Here is a 27,311-nt window from a genome sequence, read left to right as displayed (position 1 = left end):
GATAAATGTCTCTCTGCATTGGTCATTAGGAGGGCTGCTGTGCTCAGGAAGCACAGCACTGTGAAGCAAAGCTAGGCTTTGCACCGGCACCCAGATGCAGCCAGATGGTTATTTGACTCTTAAAAAAAAAGTATTAGTTAACAAAAGCCTAAGGAAGTACAAGGCAACCCTTCCAGCTTTGCTCTTTCCCTCCAAGCCTTTGACTTCCCTCCCAACCCAAAACTTCACTAGTCTTTGAGAAAAACATCTGCTATGATGGAGACTGAGTACACTGGGGCCAACATTTAAATTTAAGGTGGCTTTGATTAGACTCCAAAATACTTAGAAGAATACTTACACCATAGATTGATTCAAAAAGGTCAAGAGCATACTATTGCTCTGTTATTTTAGGAGACCCTTCAACACCAGCCTATTTTTCAGAGCAAAGTGTGAAATAGCCATGACCCGAATGATCATCCCACCACTGCAGAAGTCCATGTGTTCAGGCAGGCATTACCCACCCCCACTGGACCTAGAAACTGGAGATTGTTGGGATGGGAGAAAGTTGAGATGAAAAGATGAGAGGCCAGCAAGGGGAGAATTCATATCCTGTGCCCATGAGGATGTACTCGGGCATCAGGATAGGCCAGCCATTCATTCCCCCCTTCCTCAAAGAGCTGAGGTGAGTAGATGTCTTTCCTTGGCTGCTGGCATTCCTTCTTACTTCATTCTTTCAGCAGGGCACTTCAGCTTGACAAGACTTTACTCTGTCCTTGAGTTCATAATTTTTCAGACTTTAAGTCTTGTTAAGACTACGAATGTCTTCAGGTCTTCATATTTAAGAAAGGCTTGATCTGAAGGCCTAATTCAAAGATTTACAAATAAACAGAAGTACAATGATGTTCCCATGCCTATTTTTGCAATACTTAAGCTGTGCACCAGAAATGTTTCCTATTAACTCTGCCTTTTTTTTGTTACCTCTGTTACTTGTTAACCTCCCACAAGCCATCAACAAGACAGATCTTGGTCATTTTTTTGTAAAGAAAAACATTTGTGGCTTACTAGTCTTCTCACAAGAGGGATAAATTTGATTTCCTCAAATATCCCTCCTCACTATAACACTTCGGTTTAGGTTCCTTTCCTACTTCAACTACCTTTTCAAACATGGACATCAGCACTGAAAAATCTGTTTCATTTTGCTTCCATCAATGCTGCATGGAGATAATACTTCCTTCTTAAGCTACTAGACCCAAGGATTATCCTCTTTGAGCTAAAACACTGGGCTGCAGATCAGGTTAAACTGATCAGGTTTTCTACTGTCATCTGTATTCATGTGCAGTTTCTGTTCAGTGTCACTGATTTCTAGGACAAGGAAAAACTCCATTTTGTCTTTTTTTGCCTTTTTCCTCAGATATGGTTATGTGTGAATGGAGTTGGAGGTTTTTCCAAAGTCTACTCTCCTCTTGCAACTGAAGCACAGAAAAGAAAAAATGGAGTCAGAAGGGGGGGGAATAACCATTTTTCCCCACCCTTCCTTCTTCCTTGTGGTAACTAAGAGTACCACAGGAAGAAGGAATGGAGGGGAAACTGTAGCAGTGTGTTAATAAGATGTATCTTTGACAACGACAGAACATGTTTTAAAACAAATTCCTCATTCTTCAATTATCTACAAAAATATCACGTTGCCACATTCCTTCTGTGTAGCTGTTTTATATTTCAGTTTTTCAATATATGAAACACCATAAAACTCATTGAACTCTGAATTGTATTTCTTCCTTTCTGGCTTGTTTTTCCATAGGAACCACCCCTGTACAAACATGCCATCTGCCTGTCTACCTCCCAGTTCCAACTTTAGTGCAACATCCAACTTGAGGCAAGTTTGAGAAAGGTGCAACATTCTCAAAGATGCTAAGTTCTTACAAGTTCATTGGAAAATTAGCAGCCTAAAAGAGGAAAGAAGCCCAATTTAGTATCTCATGGTCATTCAAAGACCCAACTCAATGTCTCTATTTGAAGAGGCAGCAGCCATCTGGCCAGTGCATAGGCACATTTTGGCTGGTTTGTCAAGACACCCAATAACAGAATCACAAAATCACAGAATTATTAAGGCTGGTAAAGATCTCCAAGAGCACCTTTTACTGATCACACCTTGGCAACTAGATGGTGGTACTAAGTGCCATGTCCAGTCATTTATTGGACACCACCAGGGACAGTGATTCAGCCACCTTCCTGGGCAGCCCATTCCAATGCTCAACACTTTCCATGAAGAAATTTTTCTAGCTCCATTGCCCTTCTCTGGACTCCCTCCAGCACCTCAATGTCTTTCTTGCAATGAGGGGCCCAGAACTGGACACAGCACTCGAGGTGTGGCCTCACCAGTGCCCAGTACGGGGGGACAATCCCTGCCCTGGTCCTGCTGGCCACACTATTGCTGATCCAGGCCAGGATGCCCTTGGCCTTCTTGGCCACCTGGGCACACCCTGGCTCATGTTGAGCTGCTGTCACCAGCACCCCCAGGTCCTCTCCAGCCCCTCTGTCCCAGCCTGTGCCGCTGCCTGTGGTTGTTGTGACCCAAGGGCAGGACCCAGCACTTGGCCTTGTTGAACCTCACACCACTGGCCTCAGCCCATGGATCCACCCTGTCCAGATCCCCCTGCAGAGCCTACACATGTAGCTCTGAATCAGCAACAGGAAACACTGGATGTTTTCTGTGTAAGATTAGGGGGAAAGAGCTGAACATGAACCTAAGGAAGGGCAGAACCAGGGCCTATAAAACATGCAACCACAGGAAGCTAGACTTCATTCATCTTGCAACAGCTCCATCTTCCACCAATTAATTTTAAAGAAATTGCCTTGTTAATGAGAACAAGGAAAGGAGAATCACTGATAAATTTTGGGCTCAGTACCAGATCATCAGTGGCTTTATTTAGTTATTTCACTATAATAAGGAGTACCAGCACAGACAAGACACTGGGAAATTCCATGAAATCCAGAAAACTCAATGGAGAGATGATAGCATTATACAAACAAATCTGTTATGCCAGCTTTTCCCAATGCATAGTCATCACCTCATACCATCCTTACTATATGTAAAAGTTCATTGGGCACACTGAAATATTTGAGCTGATAAAATTTTCTATCAGCTTCCAATAAAAAATCATTTTTATTTACACTTGATGAGGGGCCTTTTTTTGTGCCAACATTGCCCCTACTCTATTTGTAGCTTAGGCATGTGGAGCCCTTTATATTGCTTTCGGGTAAATACATAATCAGGTTTTGAAATGCACTGACCTGAGAAACCTAACAGGATGTCACAAGGGATTCTGAAGTTAAACTCCACATCCTTATGTTATTCCCACACTCTAAAAGCAGCTTTTGATAAAAGTTCATTCTGCAGCAAGTTTGGGCAGTGTTCTGTGAAGGCTGTCTCCTGCATTTTTAAAAGCAAGTCAAAATAACTTCTTGCAAAGTGATTCCAAAACAGCATGGGTCTATGAGTGTGATTTTGTGTTATACTCTCCTGAGAAAGAGACACACCTGCTGCCAGCTGGTTCCATTTTTGGATGTTAGAGAAAACAGTAGAAGATGGAGCAGCAATTGGAAAACAATCTGTCAAGACAAAGAAGACATAGTTGAATACAACCCATCAAAACCTGAAAAGAAAGTAAGCATTGTTGCAAAAGCAACGGCAAAATGTGTCTGTTGGGTAATTGCTGTGTAGCAGTAAAATATCAGAAAATCTGCTTTGCCTGAGGCTGCAGGAAAGTGTGATGATATGATTTCTGTGGGATTGTTTATGTGAGAACTGAAAATAACAGCAAAAAAGAAGTGGTAAAACAATAGGAGAAGAAAAACTTTGGTATTAACATCAGCAGGTGGTTGACTGGAGAAGAAAACGTATGCAATGCCTTTGTTGCAGAATACCTGAATACTTAGACAACAACATGCTGGGAGTCAGCGGCTTTATATTAAAAAAAAATTACAAGTAAAGGAGCAAGGTAGCAAGACACATGGACTCAACACACACAGCTCAAAGGAGCATTAGATATATGGAAAAAAATGTCATAGTAGCTGGTAGATATGGGCCTGGGGCTGTCTGTGCCAAAAAAAAGGAACAAGGTCTGTATCATGAAAGAGAGGTTGGCTCCCAACTGTGGGCTGCAGGACAGGGCCAGTCTCCACTCACCATGGACTGTCAGCACTCCCCAGGTAACAGCTAAGCCAGCTCAGCAGTTCTGCCCAGAAGGCCTTGGAGGTTCCTCCAGAGGAAAATATATTTTTCCTTGCTTTTTGCACATAGTAATGGAAAGAGGAGAACACTCACCTGGCTTACTGAAGTCTTGACCCTAATTCTCTGGACAGCACTCTACATGATGGTTTAGTATCCTCTTGCTCCTTCAGTATTTTTGCTAAGAGCCTGTACGGCTCACGGGTTTGGGATCTCTTCTGGGAGTGGAAGGGAAGATTTTCTCAGTCAGAGGCAGAAGGTTTAAATCTGAATTTCCCCAATACTATATTAATGCCCTAATCACCACCCTTACCTAACCAAACCAAGACTTTCCCAGAGTATATGGGATTTGCAAACCTAGTGGCAAGATGTAGGCTAGAGCCAGATCGTGTGATACCCTGAACTGTCAGCCTGGGCACTTTACTCCATCACTCAGCAGAGTGTAAATCCAAGGCAAGCCCAAAGAAAGGCCATTCTGATTTCAGCACCTTCCAGTGAAACCAGGCACTGTCAGGGCTCCTACTGGCATGTTGAAGGTTTGGTGAATGCTGGTGTATGTCATCAACTGTGCAGGTATGGTGATTACCAGTCCTTGTTGTGCTTTAACCTCAGAGTGAAAGAGCTCACTAGATATTCTTCCTTTTTATCAGTGGCAATAGCCAACCCACGAGATTTCACAGGCTGAGAAACACCCTAGTGCCAACTTCGCTTTCTCCCATTACACCTCTGTGAAAGATCACTCTGAGTCAGGTTTGAAGGAGCAAATTGACAGAGAGGAGTCACTTCCAACCAGAGAGGCTACAGATTTGTTGTGGAACTATCCACGTTTCCAGCACCCATTTTATTTTCAAAGAATGTAGGAGTTCTGTTTGTCTCTGCCCTAAAAGCAAGAGAGGTTATGCCATTTCCTGTGCCTACAGAATCTTCAAAGGCAGTTTGCAGAGACTTTGAGTCAGGCATCTCCCTCTTTCCAAATCACATGCTTGTGAGGAGGCTATTAGGCACTTGTGTCATCTATTCTAGCATGGGACAAAAAGTTGAGCTCAGTGAAATACTTTGTAAATATAAGTATCTCCTAATAGGAAAACAACAACTTCCACTCCTCTATGGAAACTATAAACAAGAGAATAAAATACCTTATTGAGATACTTGCTGGATCCACCTTTGGTATTTCTTAAGCACATGCTGTCAGTATAACCAGTTGGATGATTTACCCACACAGCATCCAAAACACATTTCCAGCTACAGCTGCTCTGCACTTGCTAAAGAAAGGCACTCAGTCTCAGTGGACTCTGCACTGGCTGCACAAACAACTGGCCTCATCATTTTTGCTTTATTTTGTTTATTATATCAATAGCTAGGAGAGAGATAGATCCATGTCTTGCATCCCAGAAGAGTGTGAAGACAAAACACATTTTGCTATTTATTTCAAGCTGTTCCACAGTTACCCGTGTGCAGCAGGACTGGTGTGTTTTTTTCCAAAGCAGTGAAAGTTGGGCAAATTACCAAGAGCAGCCATGCTATTCCCTGAAATACAGTTATCAGCTCCAACAGGTCTGGAGTTACGAAGACTTTCAAACATTTCAAGTACTAGAAACTTTCTGTTTCATAATCTATGCACAGGAACATCTTCTCATTGAACTTTCCCATAAAATAAACACGTGTTGGTGACCTATGGCCAATGACCAATTAAATCACGCAACAGTTCCTTAACAGAGACAACTGAATTCCTAGACAGAGTTGTTAAAGAAAATGACAGCACCCACAATGGAGAATGACTTAAATGGTCACTGAGGTAAAGGGCAAAACTGCATTCAGTATGTACATCCATCCTACACAGATTGTAACACTAGTGCCTAGGAGGAGATGCACTGTTTACAACTATTACAGTATCTGATAGAGGGTCTGATTTATATAGTCCTCTGTGCTTATATAGTCTTCTTCTGTGTTTGTGTTTCTTTAAAAAGGTTGGAGATTTTTTAAAGGAAGTTATAACTCTGAAGCAGACTATGTACATATGGGTTTCTTAGTAAAGTACTGCCCTCTGCTCACAACTGCCAGCCGGAGAATTCCCCAGCAGGGTGGCAGCAGGGAATCTGTGAAACTAGATCAGGGTTCCACTGCCTGACAGCCCCTGAGAGCAACTCCTTCTGCAGCTGCACTGAAGATGCAGAAGAGGACCTCTCTCTGACAGCGGGAGAAGTGCAGAGAGGCCAGGCAGTGAAGGCTCTCGTCCTCTGTCTGTGCAGCAGCCCAGTGTGACATGAAATAGGCTGCTAAATGTCCAAGGTCTGCCAAGCACAGCACAAGCTGAGCTTGGTGTCAAGGAAACAAGCTGCTGCTTCCTGAGCTGTGGAGTCACTGAGGGGCACCATGAACCCACCATTTTACAACCTTTCAGGCTTTCTGGGGAACCAGTGAAATGGAAATGGGTTTTAAGTGTCTTTAAATTGTGGGTTCAGATGTAGGCCATTACAGAGATCAGTGGTGACCAACCACTACCTCCCTCCTTGCTCTTGAATTGCACACACAGAAGTACTGGTCTTCTGAGGGCAGATCCCATGCTCAGAACCAAGGAGATGTCTATCTTTGTCTGTGTAGTTTGGTCAGTGCTCAAAACCAAGGCCTCTATTTATAAATACCTTTGAGTATCTGCAGATTGCTAGATTTACCATTAATCATTAATTGCAATTACAATCAGTCAAAAACCAAAGTTCATCCTGTTCCTTTCTGCACTTTGACCAAGACACTAGGAACACTGCTACTCTATTTTTAAGGTAACATTCATGCCAACAGACTTAATATCTGAGTTCCACCCTAGGCAACTTAGCCAGTCTGGGTGGTGGTTATACAAAGAAGGATTTTAGTGATCTGATGAACTCCACAACTTAACTTCTTGAAAGAAACTTCTTAAGTCAACATTCAAAATGTTCATGCCATAGAAAATTTATTTCTAATAGAGCTCTTGCCAGCTGCAGAGGGAAACAAAAGAAAAGGCAAACTGATCTTTTAGATCTTAACAACCCTTTGTAAGCAGGACTCTCCCTTCTAGTGGGAACAAAACTCATCTTGACACTTTCCCTTCCCAAGCAGTGTGGTAGATTATAGCCTGCTTGCCTAAGGCACATCAGCCCAGCACATCACCTCTGCCTTTCAAACAAACCCATGGATCTGCTTCCAAACGACCCTCCCCTGTTTTTAGAAACTCCTTCTAATTCCAGAAGGCTTATCTTTGTAATCATCCTACTTCCCCCTGCCTCTCTAACCAACCCCTTCCTCAGCACTCACTGCCAGCAGAGCAGCTTTCCTGGGGGCTTTGCATGTCTCAAAACAACTTCCTACATGCCTCTCCCTTACAGATTCAACTTCATTGATATGTACTTGAATGTCTGTACTCATACGTGAAATGCAAGCTCTTGATTACTTATTTTTTATTCTCTCAAGAAGTTCCTCACCAATATGCTTTCATGTGTCACATACAAAATACCTATGCAAGATAAAATGAATGAGCTGGAACAAATCACTGTGATCAGTCACATGTTTTACATTACACAAATTTATTCTGATCTATTGCCCATGTTCTTCCAAGTTCTGAAACTCCCATCCCCTATCAATGCTCAATCTTCTCCTCCTTTGTTTTTCCCCAACAAATTTATGTAAACTAATGCCCCTCTCACTGTGAAGCCATGCAAATGTTTTGCAGCTAAAACCTGAGTCTGCAAATAATTTCATGTCTAGCAGTGCCTACCGGCATGTGTAAAGCATTCCCACAGAAATTACAAAGCAGCAAGACTGGAAATAGGGAAATGATCACGTAAAGCAAGCATTTCACCACACAGAATCTCCCTACCAACAGATGTGGAAATATAGATTTCACCAGTTGCAGTGAAAGAACATTTTGTTCTGGGACTGCATTTGGGATATACAAGCTCTGGCAGGAATTATTTAGCTTGAAATGAGTGAAGATAAATTAATGCAGTTTCCATTCAAAATGCCAGAGCAATTATTTTCAGCCCGTTTAAAAATATTCACAAAATGTACTTCAACACAGATCACAAGGACAGGCCTGAAAAAAGTGGTGCCAAGCAGTATGGAGGCCACGATTCTCTGCTGAATTTGGCATTGTAGAAGGTAGCAAAGGCTACTGCAGCAAAAGTTGTAGCTGGCCCTTCCAGTAGATACTGGAATAATAAAAGGAAAATGTAAAGGGCTTATGACAATTTCTGTCCTGTTTTCTCTTCTTCCCAAACCAGTATTTTCTGAGGTGTAGGAGGGGGACACAACTCTCTACTGCTGACAGATTTCTGTGCTCAGGGCACTGATTCATGGTGTAGGGGAAGCTGCTCCCCAGGGCCACCAGCATTTCTGATATCTCAAAAGGAAGTTCCTTACCTCAAGTTACAGGAACAACTACAGACCAGCTAAGTTCTGATAAACAAAAAATCAGGTTGACCAGTACATTTGGTGTGAGGCTGGAGTGAGGGGGTACTTTAGATCAAGATGAAAATCAAAGAAGAAACAGCACTAATGTATTAACATCAATGTATTTATTTAAGAATTTGGTATTTTAAAATTAGGTGCAGTTAAACAGAAAATCTTCCTGAAATAAACCCAGCGTAGTCCTATTTGAGCAAGTTCAAATCAATGCATTTATTTTGATGTTACATTACTGCAAGTGCTGGGCCAGGTTAGATGCACAATGAGATGTCTCTCCTTTTCCAGCCACACACACTGAGTTGTACTCAGCACAGTACAGCAGCCATCCCAGCACATGTGCAATTTAAAAAATACAACTTTAGAAAACCCAGAAGAATGTTGTTACTGGCAAGGGGATTCTCTTGTGTCTCTGCACTTCACAGGTCTTTAAAGAAAGCACAGAAACATTAAGCACATGGATTATAAACAAAATTGTTTATTGATTTAATATATGTTTTCAAGGCACTTCCATGTTGCAGTTTAGAACTCCATTTGGTAAAAAGGGGAATCCTTCACAAACCCCACCTTCAGTAAATACAATACACAGCTTCAAGGCCAAGTGAAACAACCAAAATATTCAAGCCAGATTCCAACCATAAAATATGTGTTCCTAGAACTGCAAAAGAATTCATAAGCATGAAATGGGCAAATCTTTCATTTTCTAGATCCATAGTAATTTAGGAAACCCAGTACGAGATTCACCCTAGCTAGTTTTTATCATCTCAGACCTGGACTTCTAGCGAAGCCAGAGCAGACGTCTCTCATCTATAGTAAATATCTATGTATGAACAAGATAAACCATCCTCTGCCAAAGACTATTCTGCACTGTCCACAGGGAAAGTTTAACATAATCAGATTTTTAATTTTTTTTTTTTTAAACAAGGGATTCAGGGTGGGATTTTAAAGCTAAATTCATATGTAGTTACCAGTTACAATATTACCTCTGCATTTTGCATTAACCCAAGTAATCACTGATTAACAATAAAACTTATATCCATATAAAGTTTTCATCCATGCATTACATAATATGGCAGGCACAGTTGTCTCACTGCAGCAAAAACTGAGTAAGAGAACGCTGGCACACTTCACTGATTAATCAGTGAAGTTTAGGCTGATTTTAACTAAAAAAAACAAAACCAAAACTGAAAAAACCCCCTCAATGCTTGAGCCAGATGCTCAAGATACAACCCCATAAAGGCTAATCTACTTGAAAATCTGTTGTAAACCAAAACCATTTCGAAACAGAGCAAGATTTCAGCTCCTTATGCTAAAGCCAAAAGCCAGCACAAATTCTACCACCTTTTTTGATGTTTTCATGGAGTATTTTTGTCCTAGCATGGAAATGCTCAAGCTCAAGAATGCCCATTCAATTGTGGAGTTGTAATTGCACTGCGGTTTTTTTTACTATTATGTCATGGTCTCATTTTTTTCATCAGCAGCACTACATCAGCCCTACGTTCCATCTCCACTGCACACTGAGCACCACAAATTTAGGCACACCCGTCTTGACACCAATACACCTAGCAAAATCTCATGAAGAACACATTTCATTTCTGTATTTTTGTTCAGCCTTTCACAAGCTGACTATGGATTTTGTCACCAGACTCCAGGAGTTTTCAGCAGTGCATTATTTTGGTACTGAATTGTAGGCACACTGCTTGGTAGGTATTGGAGCAGGAAGTCTCTTTTGCTGTTGACAGCAAAATGCGAGGCAGGCTTCTTCACGTGTCAGGAAAGTGTTGGGATTAAAATTCTTTACTTCTCCTTGGAGTGTGGCCTGGAGAAGGTGTCAAGGGATCAGGTTGCTGCTACTGTCTAGAAGGCATCAGAGGCAGGCCGCATCTGACAGCTGGGACCTGGAGGAAGCTGGTGTCTGCTTGATGTTAGCAGAAGGGGTTCCAGGAAATGGCAAGAGACATATGGCTGTACCTCCACAGAAGGTGCAGGGGTGTCCCTGTGGTGGCTGGCAACACCACCTCTCTGGCTGAGAGCTGCTCAGAACAGTCCCAGAGATGAACTTTGGGAAAGCAGAAAAGGTCCACCACGCAGATCTACAGTGATCCACCTAAGACACCTGAACATCCAGAGCCCTTTACACTGATCACACACTTGAACTCACACACTCACTTCAGGGAAGATATGGTAATGACAGATGTAAAAACTGTATGACCAGTTTGCTAATACATTTTAGTTTGAGCATTTGAAGGGTTCATATCTTTAGTCTCTAGTGCTCTAATAACTTGATCTGCTTAAGATGTGGCTTGTATATTTTCCAGTGACATGGACTACTCTTCTTGAAGTGGGCTCTGAAAAATGCACCACAATCATGTCTGCCCATGGCAGAGGTTGCAAAGATGAGGACTACCCCCACTGCTACTGTGTTCAGCTTTCAGAACACAGCAGCAAGCAGAGTTTAAATCTGGCCCTCCCTGTGGGTGAAAATTGCCCATAATTGCCATCGATAAATGACAGAAACACACTTAATCATCAACAATTCATCCAAAAAAATTCATCCAAAACAAAGTAGTGTGAAATGAATAGCACCAAGGATCTTGAGGCCCATAAATACGTTCTATAAAAGCGAAAATGGCAGCACCTAGGTCTAAATAAAAATGGTATTCCAGTTTTTACTGAGTGAGTGCAGTGCTGAGACTGCTGAGAACAGTCTTTACAAAGAGGCTGGCTGGAAGCTGTAACAATTTAAAGGCAAAAAACAGATGGGAAGTTTAGTATTACTATGAGACTGGTTATGATCACAGCACCACTCCCTTGAAGTCAGTTCATTCTTCATAGTCAATAGGAATTTTATTATTTGCTCTCAGTGGAAATAAAACTGGACCTTTACTGGAGACTGCACATCACTACTGAGCTTGGATTTCCAAAAATACAAAAATATTCCCTTTGCACAGAAATTATTGCACATTTTATCGCCAGAGCAAAGCTGGAGTAAGTAGCACTTGGTAGTAGTGTATAAGGCACATTTGTTCAGTGTTCCAGAAGATGAAGGGTAAACTGAAACTTCAGAAGAGGATACATACTACATTGCAGGATTGCTTCTGTCAGTAGCTCCAGGACATACGACAGTATGCAGCCCACGACTTGATTCTACTGCCATCTGCTTGAGTACACAGACTCTGAAGAAAGTTGTGCTTGCCTCACTGAAAGCAGAATCTAGCCCTTTCTCAGAAGCAGAAAATTCTATGCACATCCAGACTAATTTTATGCACATCTAAACCTAAAGGTAATTAAGCAGACAGGCTGACTGACACTCAGTTTTTGCCATGTGGAGTAGAGGTAAAGGATGTATCTTACCAGTTTTCAGACACTAAAGGCTAGAGTTCAGTATCAAATAAGGAAAAAAGAAACCAAAAGAACAAACAACATCTCACAGTATTCCACCAGAACCCTTATTCACTGCTGTATTATTGTTGCTGAATTTGAATTCTGGATATCCAGTTCAGTGACCCATCAAAATAGTCAGAGTTTTATTTCTTTAGTATTGGCCTCTAAACAGCCTTCAGGTCAAAATTACATTACTGAAATTAGCACCATGGAAATTACTTACTGAAACAATTTGAAATTCTTCAAAGAGAAGTAGCGATTCAGAAGGAATAAAAGACCTTTATAGCAAAACTAGTTTTAAGAAAAACAAACCAACAATTCTATTAAAAATATATAATCCATGACAGAACATGGGAACAATGGGAAATAAAAAATACTGCATATGTAGGGTGAGGCTGAATCCATGAGGCCGAATTCCCCACTGAATTAAGTGAGAATTTTGCTGGCATACCAACTGCAAATCTTCTGTTATGGCCATGGTAATCAGTAGGATTATTATTATTATTATTATTATTTCACAGGTATTTAGATTTCATCTAACACACAGTGTATCATGTGACCTATAATAAATGAGTGTAATAAAATACAAATTATATCAACAATATATATTCACTGTTCCATACTACATCAATTACCATGACCAAAACTGGTGTAACTACACCCAGTACTGATTGCGCTTCAAAGTTGGGTTTGTTTTTCGACAATACTGGATCATTTCAGGATCAAGACTTAAAAAACTGTTTTTCAGATGCCCTTCTGTAGCTGGAGAAATCACTGTAGGAAGCAGCTGCTCATGTCTTACTGCCAGAGATGTTGAGGCTGTACTTCTCTCAGCCCCCTTCATGAGAGGAGTCACTGTGACAGCGGGCACAGTCAAGCTCCGTTCCAGACATTGATCTGCACTGCTGAGGATTCCATCTGTTTGACTTCTGACTGGAGGTTTTGTCTTCTCTTTTTTCTGACACATTAACAAAATGCACACAGAAGTAACAGCAACAATGAGCAGCACAGACACAAGGACCAGGGGGATAATGATGTACCAAAGGTTGCTTTCGCCTCCCTGCTCTCTGGGACTCTTGGCACTAACCTGGTTTGTAGTCTTCAACTCCACAGATACACTTGTTCCCACTGCCAGGTTTAGCAATGGACCTTCCTCATGTAGGTTTCCCCAGTGATTCTGCCCTGGCCACATCGTTGGTTCAGTCTTCTGTGGCGCTATTGCAGGCTCTTCATTCTGTGAGGAGGCTGGGGCCTCATCCTTTGAGGTAGAGTGAGCCTTGAAAGTGGTCATGCTAGTTACAAAAGGCACTTCTGTTGTAAAACCCTGCACAAGTGCAGGACTGTGTGGCACAATGGAATACTGAAAACAGCCAACAGCAGGCTGCACAGCATCTGCCCTAAGGATAAATGTAAATGAGTCATTCAACAGATCAATGCCTGTCATATTTGTGTCTATGTCTAGAAGCAAAACACCACTATCAATGTCAGCCTGGGTGAACGTCTGAATATCTTCCAACACTGCATCATTCACAAACCTTTTCTTTACAATCCTTCCATGAGAGGGGGGCATTATCACTTCAAATCTAGGATTACTGTTTGTCAAATTGGCTAGCTCAGAAGCATCCAGGTCACCACTTCCAAATTTGTAAGTTGCTTGATTTGAAATCTGCAGGTCAGATACAATTTGTACTAAAGGCTTTGCTGTGATGTTCAGCACTTGTCCTGTTAGATTGCCTTCTGCAGTGAAAAGCATAAACTCCAGTACTTCACTGGAAGCAGTGAGATTTTTCAGGTGGTAAGAGAGCCTTCCTGAGGACAAATCTGCCTGCTCAAATCTAGTAACCTGCTCATTTCCGATCATGAGGTGCCCATATTTGAGCGGCTGAGTTATTTCATACATAATATTAGTGCTTTTTCCATTTGTGACAGCTGCAAGCTGAACATCAGTAATAGTGACAGATGTCTGGCCCTGTGGCAGTGCAACATTGGTAAGGTTGACTAGGACAAGAGCAATTGGTACGACTTCCAGACTGAACAGTTTGTATAAAGGCCGATGTTTACCATCAGTCACACTGAAATAAAACACCCCAGAAGATGAACTTCCGTCCTGTACAAACCAAACTTTACCACTGTCAACATCAGCTTGTGTGAAATCTTTTATAGAGACACTGAGATTGCTTTTCATTGCTAAGTAACCATTATTTGGGTTGCTAACAATGGTGTATTTCAGCTCAGCTGGGGCATTATCTAAGTCTTCAACTTTCAGATTCTCTGCCCCCAGCATTAACACATCTCCCTGCAGGACTTTCAAGTGCAGTCTTTTAGTCTTCAGCTCTGGAGATTGATCATTCACTGGGAAAACAGTGATATTAAACATCTCCTCTAAAACTTCACTACGGGGCTTTGTAGCAGGCTTGCTCTTTAGGTTTAACCAAACGGCAAAAGTGAAATTGTCATTTAGAGATTCAGAATTATCATGTATGTACATAATTCCAAATTTGTTCAGTATGTATTGGGAGAAGTTAGGTTTTTCTTTGGTAACGTTTCGTTCTCCAACAACAATCATGCCATGTTGGGGTAAAGACACAACCTGATACCAGACTTCATACATGGAGCGCTGTACATCAGGTAGCTTAATCAATAGGTTTGAAGCATCTAAATTTGTTTTGTTGATTAATACTCTACCTCCTTCCTGGACTATGGCACCTGGCAGAAATGAAAAGAGAATCTTAGAAACTGAACATTTTATAGTTACACTATTTCAGAAATTATATATCAAACACTGATGATGCTCAGAAAATCTCTTCATAGTATCCTTGATTTCCACGTCATGGCTAAAAATATATTACCACTACTTTAAAAATACAATTACATACAAGAAACAAGATTTATGACTGATGCATACACTAAGATTAAAGAAATATTGGTATCTCAAAACTTCTGATAGTGTTTTCACCTACCATTATAGAAAACAAAATATCTTCTACAGCAGTAGGAAGCATCAAACATATGTAGCTAATCTCATTTCTAAGGATGCAGTGAATGCAGCTTTCCCACTACCTACAGCACTCTCTGTCTCAGAAGTAGGTCACTGCTTACTGAAGAGCAAGACACTTTTGTTTTTAGTCTGTTCTTCAATGCACCTCTGACAGATCCAAAATAATTTAGAGTCCAAACCGTGAAGCATTTTTACCTGTATTTGCTAGAAGACGACTATTCTGATCATGCCTGGCAATTTCATATGAAATGACAACATGGAACACCTGGATATCCAGAGCTGATGGTGGAGAGGAGACAGTAAATGCAAAGAAATCTTCTGCACTCCAGCCAGCCAACTCAGCATGTAAGTGTTCATACATGATCACACCTTCATCAACCTGTTCCAGGAAAAGAAAAGACATATGTGAAAGAGGAAAAAAAAAAAAGAGAAAAATATCTTGAGAACACTGTTCAAAGAGACCCTTGTACCTTAGTCCATGCACAGTGTATACAGAATCACAGAATTGTTTAAGTTTCAAAAGACCTTTAAGATCAAATCCAACTGTTAACCTGGAGCTGCCAAGGCCACCACTAAACCATGTCCCAAGTGTCACATCTACATATCTTTTAAAATATTCAGGTTGGTGATTCAACCACTTTTCTGGGCATTCTGGTTCAATACTCAGCCATGCTTCAATGAAGAAAGGTGTCCTAGTATTCCATTTAAACCTCCCCTGGCACAACTTGTGGCCATGTCCGCTCATCCTACCACTTGTTACTTGGGCAAAGAGGCCAACACCGACCTGACCACAAACTCCTTTCAGGCAGGTAGGGAGTGATAAGGTCACCCTTGAGCCTCCTTTTCTCCAGGCTAAACACCCCCAGCTCCCTCAGCTGCTCCTCACAGCACTTGTGCTCCAGACTCTTCCCCAGCTCCATTGCCCTTCTCTGGACTCCCTCCAGCACCTCAATGTCTTTCTTGCAGTGAGGGGCCCAGAACTGGACACAGCACTCGAGGTGTGGCCTCACCAGTGCCCAGTACAGGGGGACAATCCCTGCCCTGGTCCTGCTGGCCACATTATTGCTGATCCAGGCCAGGATGCCATTGGCCTTCTTGGCCACCTGGGCACACCCTGGCTCATGTTGAGCTGCTGTCACCAGCACCCCCAGGCCCTTTTCCACTGGGCAGTTCCCAGTCCCTCTGTCCCAGACTGTGGCGCTGCCTGTGGTTGTTGTGACCCAAGGGCAGGGCCCAGCACTTGGCCTTGTTGCACCTCACACCACTGGCCTCAGCCCATGGATCCAGCCTGTATGTACACTGAGATTATCCTGAATTTCTCTTTCTCATAAGATGGACTCTGTGTTGCCAGATAAACACCTAAAAGTCAGTGAAATATTACTGGGCATGAATGCTTAGTAAAAGCCGTACATGAAGAGCAGAGAGATATATAATACTGAGAAACTATCTCAAACTAGCAATGGTAATGGTGATCACGAGCTCAGCTGGACTGTATTTTTAGTAAATCAGGGTATCATATGTCTAGGGTTTTGACACTAGCAGGGCTTGATTACTTGTCCTGAAAAAGCAAATGAAAGGCTGAAGGCTGGAAAAGGACTTCGATGAAGTTATTTCCTGTAAATAGCAAAAGGTATTTGCTAAGATACTAAGAAAACCAGAAGGAAGTGTAATGACCACTGATATTTACTCTCACTTATAAGCAAAGAGTTGATGGAACTACGTAATGGAAAACTTCTATATCACAGCAAGAAGGGGATTCCTAAAAGACAGGAAGGGATCTGGTTTGTCCTATCCCTGCCTGCACTGACCTTGCAGATTATCATACTCAAGAGAATGTAATCAGTCTGCTGTGAGTAATCAAGCTTACAAGTATTGCAAGATACAGCAGTAAATCTCCAGAGAAACAAATGCACATACAAGATAAAACCATTTATCTCTTTAGACCCCAAAGCAAAAGGCAGTATTTTCAGATTATTTCTCATCAGCTGAAACTATACCCGAATTTTAAGATCAATACTATAATACATTGGAACTGTAGTAGAATTCCTAATGACAGCAACACTAGAACACTTACTGAATCTTATCCAGTAGATTCAGCATCTGGTCTGCTTGATAATTCATTCACTGGCTTGGAGAGATGACAGTCATATCTATTAAATCCTTGGCAAGTTCCCAGGCAACCACTGACCTGACCTGCACATGTTAGTTTGTAATTGCCAGAGAGATCGCTGTCTGAGATGGTGTCGATTCTAAATTTACTATTTTAACACTCCTCACATCCTGCAAACACCTTGAAGAGACTCATTAGTACACGTTTGTATCACATATGCTTGAAAGATGTGAAAAAAGAAAACAAAACCCCCCTGCTGTTATCAGAGATGAAGCATTTTAGCAGTATTAAATCTGAGGTGTGAATGCAGAGAGATTGAATCCTGAAATTACTGCAACAGCCCCCACTGAGATCACTAGGCACACTGGGCTTTCAAGGTCTGTTTTCTCAGCAGCTCTGAAACCATCCCATTTTTTTCTCTAAAAAATTCAGACTGATGTGACAAAACCCTATAGACACATCTCCAGGTCTCTGCTTTCCCTATACTAATTTAATTCTTAATGGCTATTATAGGACAAACAAACAAAAAATAAATTAATAGCAAAAGGATATGTTAGTTCACGGTAATTTTCCAAAACCTCTAGAAATTCAAGCTGAGCACAGCATATTTTTGTAACAAATACAGGCACAATATACATCCTTTAAATTCAATGGTGTTTAGTATCAACCTTAATTGGTTGGTTGGGTTGGTTTTTTTTTTTATTATTATTACAAATCCATTCTAATGTCTGGGCTAAGAACAGAATGGAATTGGTGAGGATTTCTGTGTTTACCTCTGCAATGACTCTATATAATGAAAAAGCTACGGCTTGCTGCAAGATGAAAATACTTCAAAGGTATCACAGAAAGTACTGCAGAGAAAAACAAAAAGCAAACATCATGTTGAAAAACTTCTGTGTTACTCAAGAGTGTTTAATGTGCAAATAATTTTCTTATATTAGCTGAACAACATCTGTTCAAGAAAAAATATCTTGGAATACAATAATAATTTCTGTTTCTTTTGGGGTTTTTTTGCTTTGGCAACAAAGCAAAAAACCACAGGGCATAGGGAAGAGTTCAGCACCCCAGGAAAAGCAGTAACTACTTTTATGAGCTAGCAGCATAGTACTTCTCCAAAGTGAAATTTCAAGTTCCTCAACACAGAATTAAGTCAAAGAAATCCCAAAGACCTACACTAATGCAAATTTTTTTTCAATTCAAATCAGATTTACAAGCTTACTACCAAACAGAAACTAAATGCTTTAGTCTCTGTTACATGGAAAATGTACAATGTTTGTAACATAGATGCAATTTTCTCACTCATATTTAACTCTCTGAGATTATAACACACTGTACTGAAAGTTTATTTAGGATCCCTTTTCTCTCCCTTATGTCTTATTCTCTACCAGAATAAATAGCACGCTGGTTTGGATGCCCTAATTCCACCTGCAAGAAGTCATTTCACTCTACTTGTTTGAAACTAAAATGGCCAACAGAAATATCTCCCAACAGACAAGAAAACCATACATATTATTACAGCCCAAATCCTTACACAATTTACAAAGTTAAAAGGAAAGTTTAGTAAAAATGAAAGCTATGGAGAATAAGTGGCATGTTCTGACATGGTACTACCTGATATACACACATAATGGTCATATCCATAGGCAAAAGGAGTGACATTTCAAAACCTTAGCTGAAAGATTTTCCATCTAACATGCTTAACTATTTCATCTAACACTCATAAAAATCACACACTTTGGGATCAAAAGGGAACAGTGTCATTATACAACTCATCTCTTTCATAAAATAAGACATAACTCAGCAACTTTTGAAACAAGACCAATGACATAATGGGATTAGAACATGTTTTTTATGAGAACCATTCTGTGTTCATCTTGAGTTATAAAGTCCAAGTGGAGATTCATTCCACAGCTGTTGTTGGTCAGGTTGTTTCAAAGTCTGATGACAACTAATAAAAATGTCAATCTTTTTTCCAGGTTTTACTGGCCACGTTTCAAATTCTGGCCAATAGATTTTCTTATTCCTTCATACACTAAATCAAATAGCTACATTTGAAACCTGTAAACATATATTTTCCCATGAGCGAAGTCAGAAGATTGACCTCCTTTTATCTTCCTCACTTCAATTTTCTGAGAATAGCTTAATGCATGCTGAAGATAAAGTTATATTCAGATTCTGCACACAGACAAGTAATTCCTTTTGCAAAAGCATTTTTCCATCAAGTTACATAAGCTGCCACATTTCAGTCATTCAGTATGAGAACCCCTATCACAGTAAAGATACTTCGAACACTTAGTACCACAGCCAATACAGTCAATAAAAGTCATCTTGGGGACACCCATGAGGACTGTGTACTGAAATGAATCTGATACTTGGACTTTTCATAGAGAAAAAGGCTGCTTCTTCTGCCAAAAATGAGAAGCTTCCAACCTCTGGGTGCTGGTTAATGGCACCAGAACAGCTCTTCTTGACAAATAGTGTTACAAGCAAAACAGTGGGAATTGCCAAGACCCTGCTAGTATCCAAGCAGAGGGGAACAAAGGCTCCTCTTGTGTTCGTTACCAGATACTTAATGACATAGCAAAATCTGGGTGATTGCACTGATGGGTCACATATGCCAGGTTACTTAACAGATATAAATGGATCACACAAAGAATAAGCAACTAAGACGCCCTTTGAAGTAACAATCTACCCCTCAACTGGGTTGTTACAAAGTAAATGCTTACCATAGACTGAGTAAAACTGAAGATTTCCTGAGTGGTATCATCAGAATCTACTCTGATCAGCTTTCCAAGTTTTGGGGAAGTTACAATTACAAAAGTTATAGTTCTGTTTCCTGCATTGGTCACATCATTGGTTACAGCTTTCAGATCACGTTGTGAAATAGGTTTCCTGGAACCTAAAAAATGTCAATTATAGGAAGAAGATTTACAACAGCATTTTTTTCCAAAAGTCTAAGTTTTCTATGCACAACTCACACTCTCACCCAGGAATTCTACTTAGCTTTTTAATAACATTTTATAAGATCATCAGGGTTACACTTTTTTTGGTTACAACCCTTTCACAGCTTTTTCAGTTAAAACCCCATTAGTAGGATGTACCCTTGTTTTCAAAATGAAAAAAATGCAGTTCTCTTCAGCACGTGTAATTGCTAAATACTGGCTTCTGCAAAACAATCCGAAGTATAGAATAGAGCAAGTATAAGAAGTTCTGTTTCCACATCAAATGTCTAGAACTGAATTCAAACTCCAGCATTTTTGGTATTCCCAGTTGCTACCCACAAGACATAGGTGATTCGACTGAGAGAAGCCTCAACACAGCAAAGTTTCTAGTGAACATGTAAATTAAAATCAATCTTTAACAGAAATACACTTCATCAATATGAAATAGAATTTTCATTAAATAAAATTAAAACATAAGTACAGAATTAAACAAATTAGGAAGAACACCATATAACAGAAATAACAGTCTAAGGTGAAATAATGTCTTATTTATTAAGATAGATAGAGACTGAGTGGTAACAAAATCATTTTAATACAAAGCACCACACTAACCTAACTAAGGTTACTACCTTCTGGCTTAAAGATTATAAAGAGCTTTCTGGCATTAGTCAAACCAAGACAATTTTTGACACAGCTGTGTCAGTAATTTCCTAAAAGCAAAAAAAAGCTTTATCTGGCATCTTTTTGAGGCCATTTCAAGGTACACAACCAGCAAACTAAAATTCATGTTCAATGATAATTTTGGAGAAGCAACAGATTCCCATCACCCGATTCCTCCTGTATCTCCACTTCTGCCTCAGTTTTCACACTTCCTTTTCTCCTTGAGCAACAAGTTTTTATAGCTTTTAGTATATAATTTCAGAGACTATATAGTAGTACATATCCTTGAAGTCTGAGTTATCAATGCATCTTCAATAAAGCATACTGTTCATACGAGAATAACACAAAATAACACATACATATGCTATATGGTTAAGGACACTGAAGAATAGGGATACTTTGCAAGCCATTATTAGTACGAGGAGTCTGCTTGTTCACATCTGCTTATGCTCTGGTTCAAATAACAACTACTTTGAAACAGAGTTGTTATAAGAAGATCTTCTGCCTCTGCCTGTTTTCCCACTTTACCGTCACATGTCTCTCTGTGTCCATATTGTTTTCAAAGGTGAAGGAGTCTCTCAGGTTGAAAAAAGTTGTCCTACACAATATCTAATTCAAGAAGTCTCCCTCCTCTTCCTCTCCCTTCTTTTCCCTTTATTGTGTGACAGGCAGGGAGGGAAGCATGACCTTGTGTGTACAGTAGATATGGTCAAGAATGTACAACTGAGCACAACAGTTAATCAGACCACATAAATCTGCAAATGCAGTTATTATGCAAATCAGGCCGTATTGCCCTGACAGAGTAGGACAGAGTAACTCTAAAACATGGTCACACTCTAATGGAAGTTACTGCTCCAATTCTTCATAACCATACTAGGGTATCACACCACTGCCATGACAGAGCAGGGCCATGGGGAGCAAGCATGTCTGCCACAAAACCCCCTCGATTCCTAACAGACCTGACCTCACTGCACTGCACACCACAGGCTGAAATACAGTCTAGAGACACAGATAACACAGTCTATCACGCTCTCCTGTAAAATGGCATCCTCTCCCAGACATAATCTTCTCCTTCACCCACTTCTGACCTGAGAGTTGAGAACCTTCTCTGGCACCCACAGCAGTTCTCCTCTGGTCTGACATCTCAACAGGGAGAGGAAGGTTATTTGCCAGCCAGCAGACTGGGTGAAGGAACATGAAGAGAGAACACTGCTTGTGTGTTCCCAATCACAGAAGGAGAGGTCACAAAAACAACCCCACCCCAACACAGGGGACAGGAACAGAGAGAGGAGGAAGACACACAACAAGAACAGGAGATGCTGAGTAGGGCCAAGATAATCGATTCAAGTAGAGTACAACAGCATAGTGTTGGTTATTTTATTTATAATTTATTTATAATTTTGTTACACATTTTTACTGCCTACATTTAAGATTTGGAAAATGCTTTGGCATGAGCATTCTCCCAATCACTGCTAAACACTTATAAATCATCTCATCTACAGACTGATTAGACAGCTCTGCTTCAAATTAACTAAAATTCAGGCTTCCTCTCCTCAGAGAAACTCAGCTCTCATTCCTTGTTTGAGCAATTGCCTTCCTGAAGAAGCAAATCCTCCAATTGCACATACCTAGCATACACTAGAAAAAGCTGATATATCTAGCAGTCAATTTTCTGAGTATGATGAAAAGAATAAGCTTCTGTTAAACAGAAAAAAAAATCTATAAATTATATAAACAGATCTGGTATACCCAACATAAAAGAAGACAGCAGTACACGCTCTTATAAAATAGGCTTTAGAGGATAGTTTATACTCAGTCATGAAGACATGGTAAATTCTTCACAATAAATTCAATTTTTACTACCCCAGTGAGAAGATTTCTCAAGCTGGCTCAAAATTAACTTTTTTTTGTACTGCTATAAAATGTAACAGGACACTGGCTGTTGTTTTCATATATATTAGCCATTTGGCACCATCATTGTTGTAATAGTCATTTCATTATGGCAAAGTACAGCTGAAAACCATACAGCTCCAGAATGTCTCTAAAAAATACCATAAAGAGAACATGTAAAAAAGCTAGTAACACTTTTTAACATCTAAAAGGAATTTTTCTATCCCAAAGTAAGTGAGAATACAGGAAAAAACACTGCAATCTTGGATGAATACAATTTGGAGTGCTGAAAGAAATACTGTATTTTGTAAACTAAAGAACTGATTGACAGCCTAGAGACTTTGCCTTCTATGGAAGTATTAGGGCATACTTTTTTTACAATTATCATTGGCTTAAGAAAGAATTCCATCAAATCCCTGTGCCCAAGGCAACCTTAAACACCAAAATTGCAGGTTAATAAGCTTTGTAAGTGGATTTACGTGAATCCCATTTATATTGACTGAATTAGAAGATCATGCTGCTACAATCTCATTTTTTGTTGCCTGTGTTTAAGTGGCTTTTGTTGCAAACCTTTGTTTATGCAACTTATATTCAGAAGTTTAAGAAGATAAAGTGCTCCTCTTCCATATCCAATTAAAAAATCAAGGTACAGATCACTACCTCTAGAATGCTGCTAACTCTTAGTATCTCTCTGGTTCTGCAGATCATATTCAGAGAAAAAAAAAAAAGGAAGGCAGCACAAACAAAGGTGTGATGCAAGATATTGCTGAGAGAAAACTAATCTTTATTTCTTCTTTAATCTTGCAGTAAATGTTAGATTCCTAACTCAATGAGGGATTACTCTTACCAGTGCAAAGGAGTAAATGGCTCTGGTGAGACCTCTTAGCAGATCAGCTCCTCCAGTGGTACAACTTCATTAAAAAAACACTCAAGTGCTGAACCAACTAGCTACAAATGCACAAACATGAATCACAGTTTTCAGACTTTCTGATTCATCAGTGAGTCTGTGCTGCTCTCCATAACTCATTTTAAACAAAAGAAGTGTGAACTAGCAATCTGGAAAACTTACATGTGCTATTCAGAATCTCATGGACACAAGCTTCACTCTTCTATCGCTCTTACCAGGCAAGATCACAAGAACCTAAGAGATCTCTAAATATTTGAATAAACTACAGAGATTTTAAACAAACTTGAATGGGAAATCTCCAGATCTTAGGCAGTGTTATTATCACATTGTACTTGAATATTTCTCTGCCAATTTCTATGACTCCAAGCATGCACACATCAAAAAGTTAAAGACTACAAAGCAAAAAAGCAGTATGCAGTTTGAGAAAACATCAACCTGTTTTTTAAAAACACACATAAATTTTCCCAGCTACAGTTTTCCATAGTGTAGTCAGTTAAGTATCTGACAAATAATTCTATATGAGGCAATATTTTCAAGTGGACAAAACCGAAATAATCTCAAAAAACCACACCTGGAAAGACTCCGAGCCCTTTGTTCACTTCAAGGCTAATGACCAGCGTCCGAGCTGTGATGGTAAAAATCTGTTGGGGTGCAAAGTTCAAACCATCTGTCACCTGAAAGTTGAAGCCTCCAGACATTGCTCCTGTAGAAATCAAAATAATAAATTTATTCTTGTATTACTCTGTCACACAAAACACAAACATACACCGGAGACTTTGCACTCTTGGCTACAGTGAATTATTGTTGAGGAACACATTCAGTGCAGGTAGCTCTGGGTGCAGCTGCAGTGGAGCTGCAGGTTGAGCTCTGTGTGGCAGGAACCTGAAGCAAGAGGCCCTGAACTGCTGACCCTTTGCTTAGCAAAGGCCCCTGGGACCTGCATCCAGGGGACCGACACTCAAGAGACACAGCAGGAGCTGAAGGCTCCAGACTTTTGTGGCTTAGACTGGGTCAGGGTCTCACCTCAGGGGCTTCCAGCCAGAACCGTTATTCGGCCGTTGACCCATGATTAAATTATTTAGGGATACAGGCACCTGAGATTCTGCTAAGGGAAACATGAGGTCAAGTCAGTGAGGAAACCTTATCTGACTGTGTGAGTGTGGGGTGTGTAGAGAGTCAAGTAGGGCTCACTGAAGCCACTAGATGTGAAGGGGGTTCCATCTCAAGAATGAAAGCCTGAGGTAATGTCAGTGTCATTGCCAGAGCAACTCCTGGATGGGCAGACAGGAAAGGTTCCTTAGCAATATATCCAAAATCATCCTGAAAGCAACTTTTGATCAGAACCCTTGTATCTTAATTAGAATTAAATAAATTCATAATGCAATTAATACCTTCCCCAAGAAGAACTGCTGGCTGTTGTTTTCAGTGAAGGCCGGACATCCCTTAGACAGAAATCAGCCCCCTTCTTCTCCTTCTTCACTGACTCAGTGGAGCTGAAACCAAATTAAACTTGGGGAGACAATGGCTCCCAGATTTCCAGCTCCATTTATGTCTTATGAGGGTCCAAAGCACTTAAGCAGTCATATTTTGGCAAAGAAGGAATTTGGGGAGAGAAGTAACTAGACTGTTCTTTCATTTTGTTTTATATTCAACGGTCTGAATCAACACTCTGGTTGTTTCCTTAGCTTCTTTGCTGCATTTCAGCTGTGCTGAAGCAAGTATGTTGTCACAGCTTAAACTATTTCAGAAGTTATATGCACTCATAATAAATGCACATTTTTCCCTTTAATCTTAAGACCTGTATGTACTTTGGCACAAGAAATAGCAAAATACCTCCAGGAGTCTAAGTGGATTCCTGTAAAAATACATCTCTCAGAACTGACAGGCTGCTTTTAAGCAGAGGCTCCCCAGGTTGTTCAATTACGTACGAAGAACTAAAAAGTGAAACATTAACTGTTGCAAAGAATTACCATGCTCCTCTATTTGCTTTGCCCAATTTAGCCACAAGATATTGCTACAAGAATATAGATACTGAAAGCCAGAGGGTTCTTTCATGTTAAGATCAGCATACCTTGCCTAACTATAAATTAATATATCAGAAAACTCAAATGTGGGTTCTGAGATTATAGTTAACAATACCCCTAAGAAATGCTCTTATATTCAGCCAGGCAGCTGAAGCAGTTCTGGAAGATCTGGCCATATTGTTTTTATTTCAAAAGTTTTTATTTTCTGATGTATTCTCCTGATAAAAATGAACCAGTTGCTTATTCAAAAAAGCATCTGGGAGTCTACTATTTGCACTAAATTGAAAAAAACTTGAAGCAAACCTGCTTATGCACCCTCACTTGCTTTTTGGTGAAGGCAGGTCAACTGTTTGATTGACACAAACATTTTGTCACCGGCAGTCAGGAACAGAACTGTATCTCAGAGTTCTGCTTGGGTGGAGCATTTATTATTTCATCACAATTAATTTTTTAAGCTGTATCTGATCAGAGGTGATTAAAAGGACACCAGAAAGAGGCTCTGTAAAAGCTGCATTGACAATATACTAAGACTTCAGAACCAACAAGAGTTCAATTCACTACTGCCCTAAGAAAAAAACTGTCAGAGTTTAAGGAGAGGGCCCACCCATACTGCAAAAGCTAGAGGGGAGCACCCTGGACTGAAGCAAGAGTGAAAAGGGGAAGGAATTCTCATACTGAAAGAAGGGTACCAAAAAGGAAAGGTGTGTTCTAGTTCTGCACTTACACCGGTGATAAAACAATCAGGGATTATGGAGGAAACAAACAAAATTTCAAGGGGACCTCAAAAACATGAGAGCAGAAAGGAAGATTTGCAACTCACAGCACAGAATATGCAGCATAATGTAATTCATAAGGCTGAACAATGTGAAGGGAAAATTCTGAGGTCTAATTTAGAGGGATAAAAGCAAAGTATGGTAGTACTTTCACTGTATGGCAGTACAAAAGACACTGAGGATGGAGAATCATTGCCACATACAGGTGTAAAAAATGTGGAGTGCCACGAGGAGTAGCCAGAGGATGGAAGAGCTGTGTCAACCAAGAAGATGCTCCTCTTCCCTTTGGAAAGGGCTTGAGTGAGTAGGAATAGTAAATGGGGGTACTTCCAAGAGGAGACAAAGAAGCCAACACACACTGTAAGACTGATGACAAGGAACAGAGGAAATGTAGAGAAAAGGGATAAAAAGCTGAATGACAGCAACAACATAAGGAAAGGCCCCAGGATAAGGCTGGGGGCAATAAGAAGGGAGTAACAGTTACATTTCAAGCAACAAGTCAAGATGAAGGAGGGAAGACAATCACTGACCAAGAAACAGAAAGAAGCAAAATGACCAGAGTACTTTGTAAAGCACTGTTTGAACAGATGGCAGAACCAGAGCAGCTGCAAGACCTGACACACAACCTGGGCAATTTTATGTTACAAATTTACTGTACACTTCCACTCACTGGAAAAAATGAAATTTTCTGTTCTTTTCACTTTTATTGATCAAGATTCACTCCCTCAGACTACAGATATGCATTTGCCCTTTCTGGAACACAAAGCAGATTAATTTCCTCACATTGAGACCTACCACTGTCCTACCATCACAGGGGTTTTTACATGTCAAAGTCTCCCTTGGAACAATTTAAACAGCTTGGCTCACTTTTGTCATGCTCTTGACCTTTCATTTCCTGACCAAATCATTTGAGCAGAATACTTGTGGCTCACCAGCAGCTGCTTGTAAAGCAATTTCAGCAACACATATGCACTCCGCAAGA

At 40.4% G+C, this 27,311-nt stretch overlaps 1 protein-coding gene across 2 annotated transcripts in view; it reads right to left on the bottom strand.

Moving 5' to 3' along the window:
- Nucleotides 1-9,099: 9,099 nt before the first annotated feature.
- Nucleotides 9,100-27,311, bottom strand: part of LOC116438084 (chondroitin sulfate proteoglycan 4-like) — a 44,938-nt gene continuing 26,726 nt past the window's right edge. Inside the window, exons 7-11 of one of the 2 annotated variants that reach the window (XM_032096658.1) lie at nt 24,104-24,235; nt 19,860-20,032; nt 15,219-15,402; nt 13,113-14,731; nt 9,100-12,983 (exon numbers count right to left, since the gene is read on the bottom strand). In XM_032096658.1, coding sequence (XP_031952549.1) covers nt 12,681-12,983; nt 13,113-14,731; nt 15,219-15,402; nt 19,860-20,032; nt 24,104-24,235 — 2,411 coding nt within the window. In that variant the 3' untranslated portion in view covers nt 9,100-12,680. Of the gene's footprint in view, nt 14,732-15,218; nt 15,403-19,859; nt 20,033-24,103; nt 24,236-27,311 lie in introns of both variants that reach the window. The other variant, XM_032096657.1, reaches the window with a different exon arrangement.

Source organism: Corvus moneduloides, chromosome Z (genome assembly GCF_009650955.1).
Source record: "Corvus moneduloides isolate bCorMon1 chromosome Z, bCorMon1.pri, whole genome shotgun sequence".
Classification (NCBI taxonomy): domain Eukaryota; kingdom Metazoa; phylum Chordata; class Aves; order Passeriformes; family Corvidae; genus Corvus; species Corvus moneduloides.
Note: the sequence above shows the minus strand (reverse complement) of the source record. Positions and strands in the feature narration are given on the sequence as shown.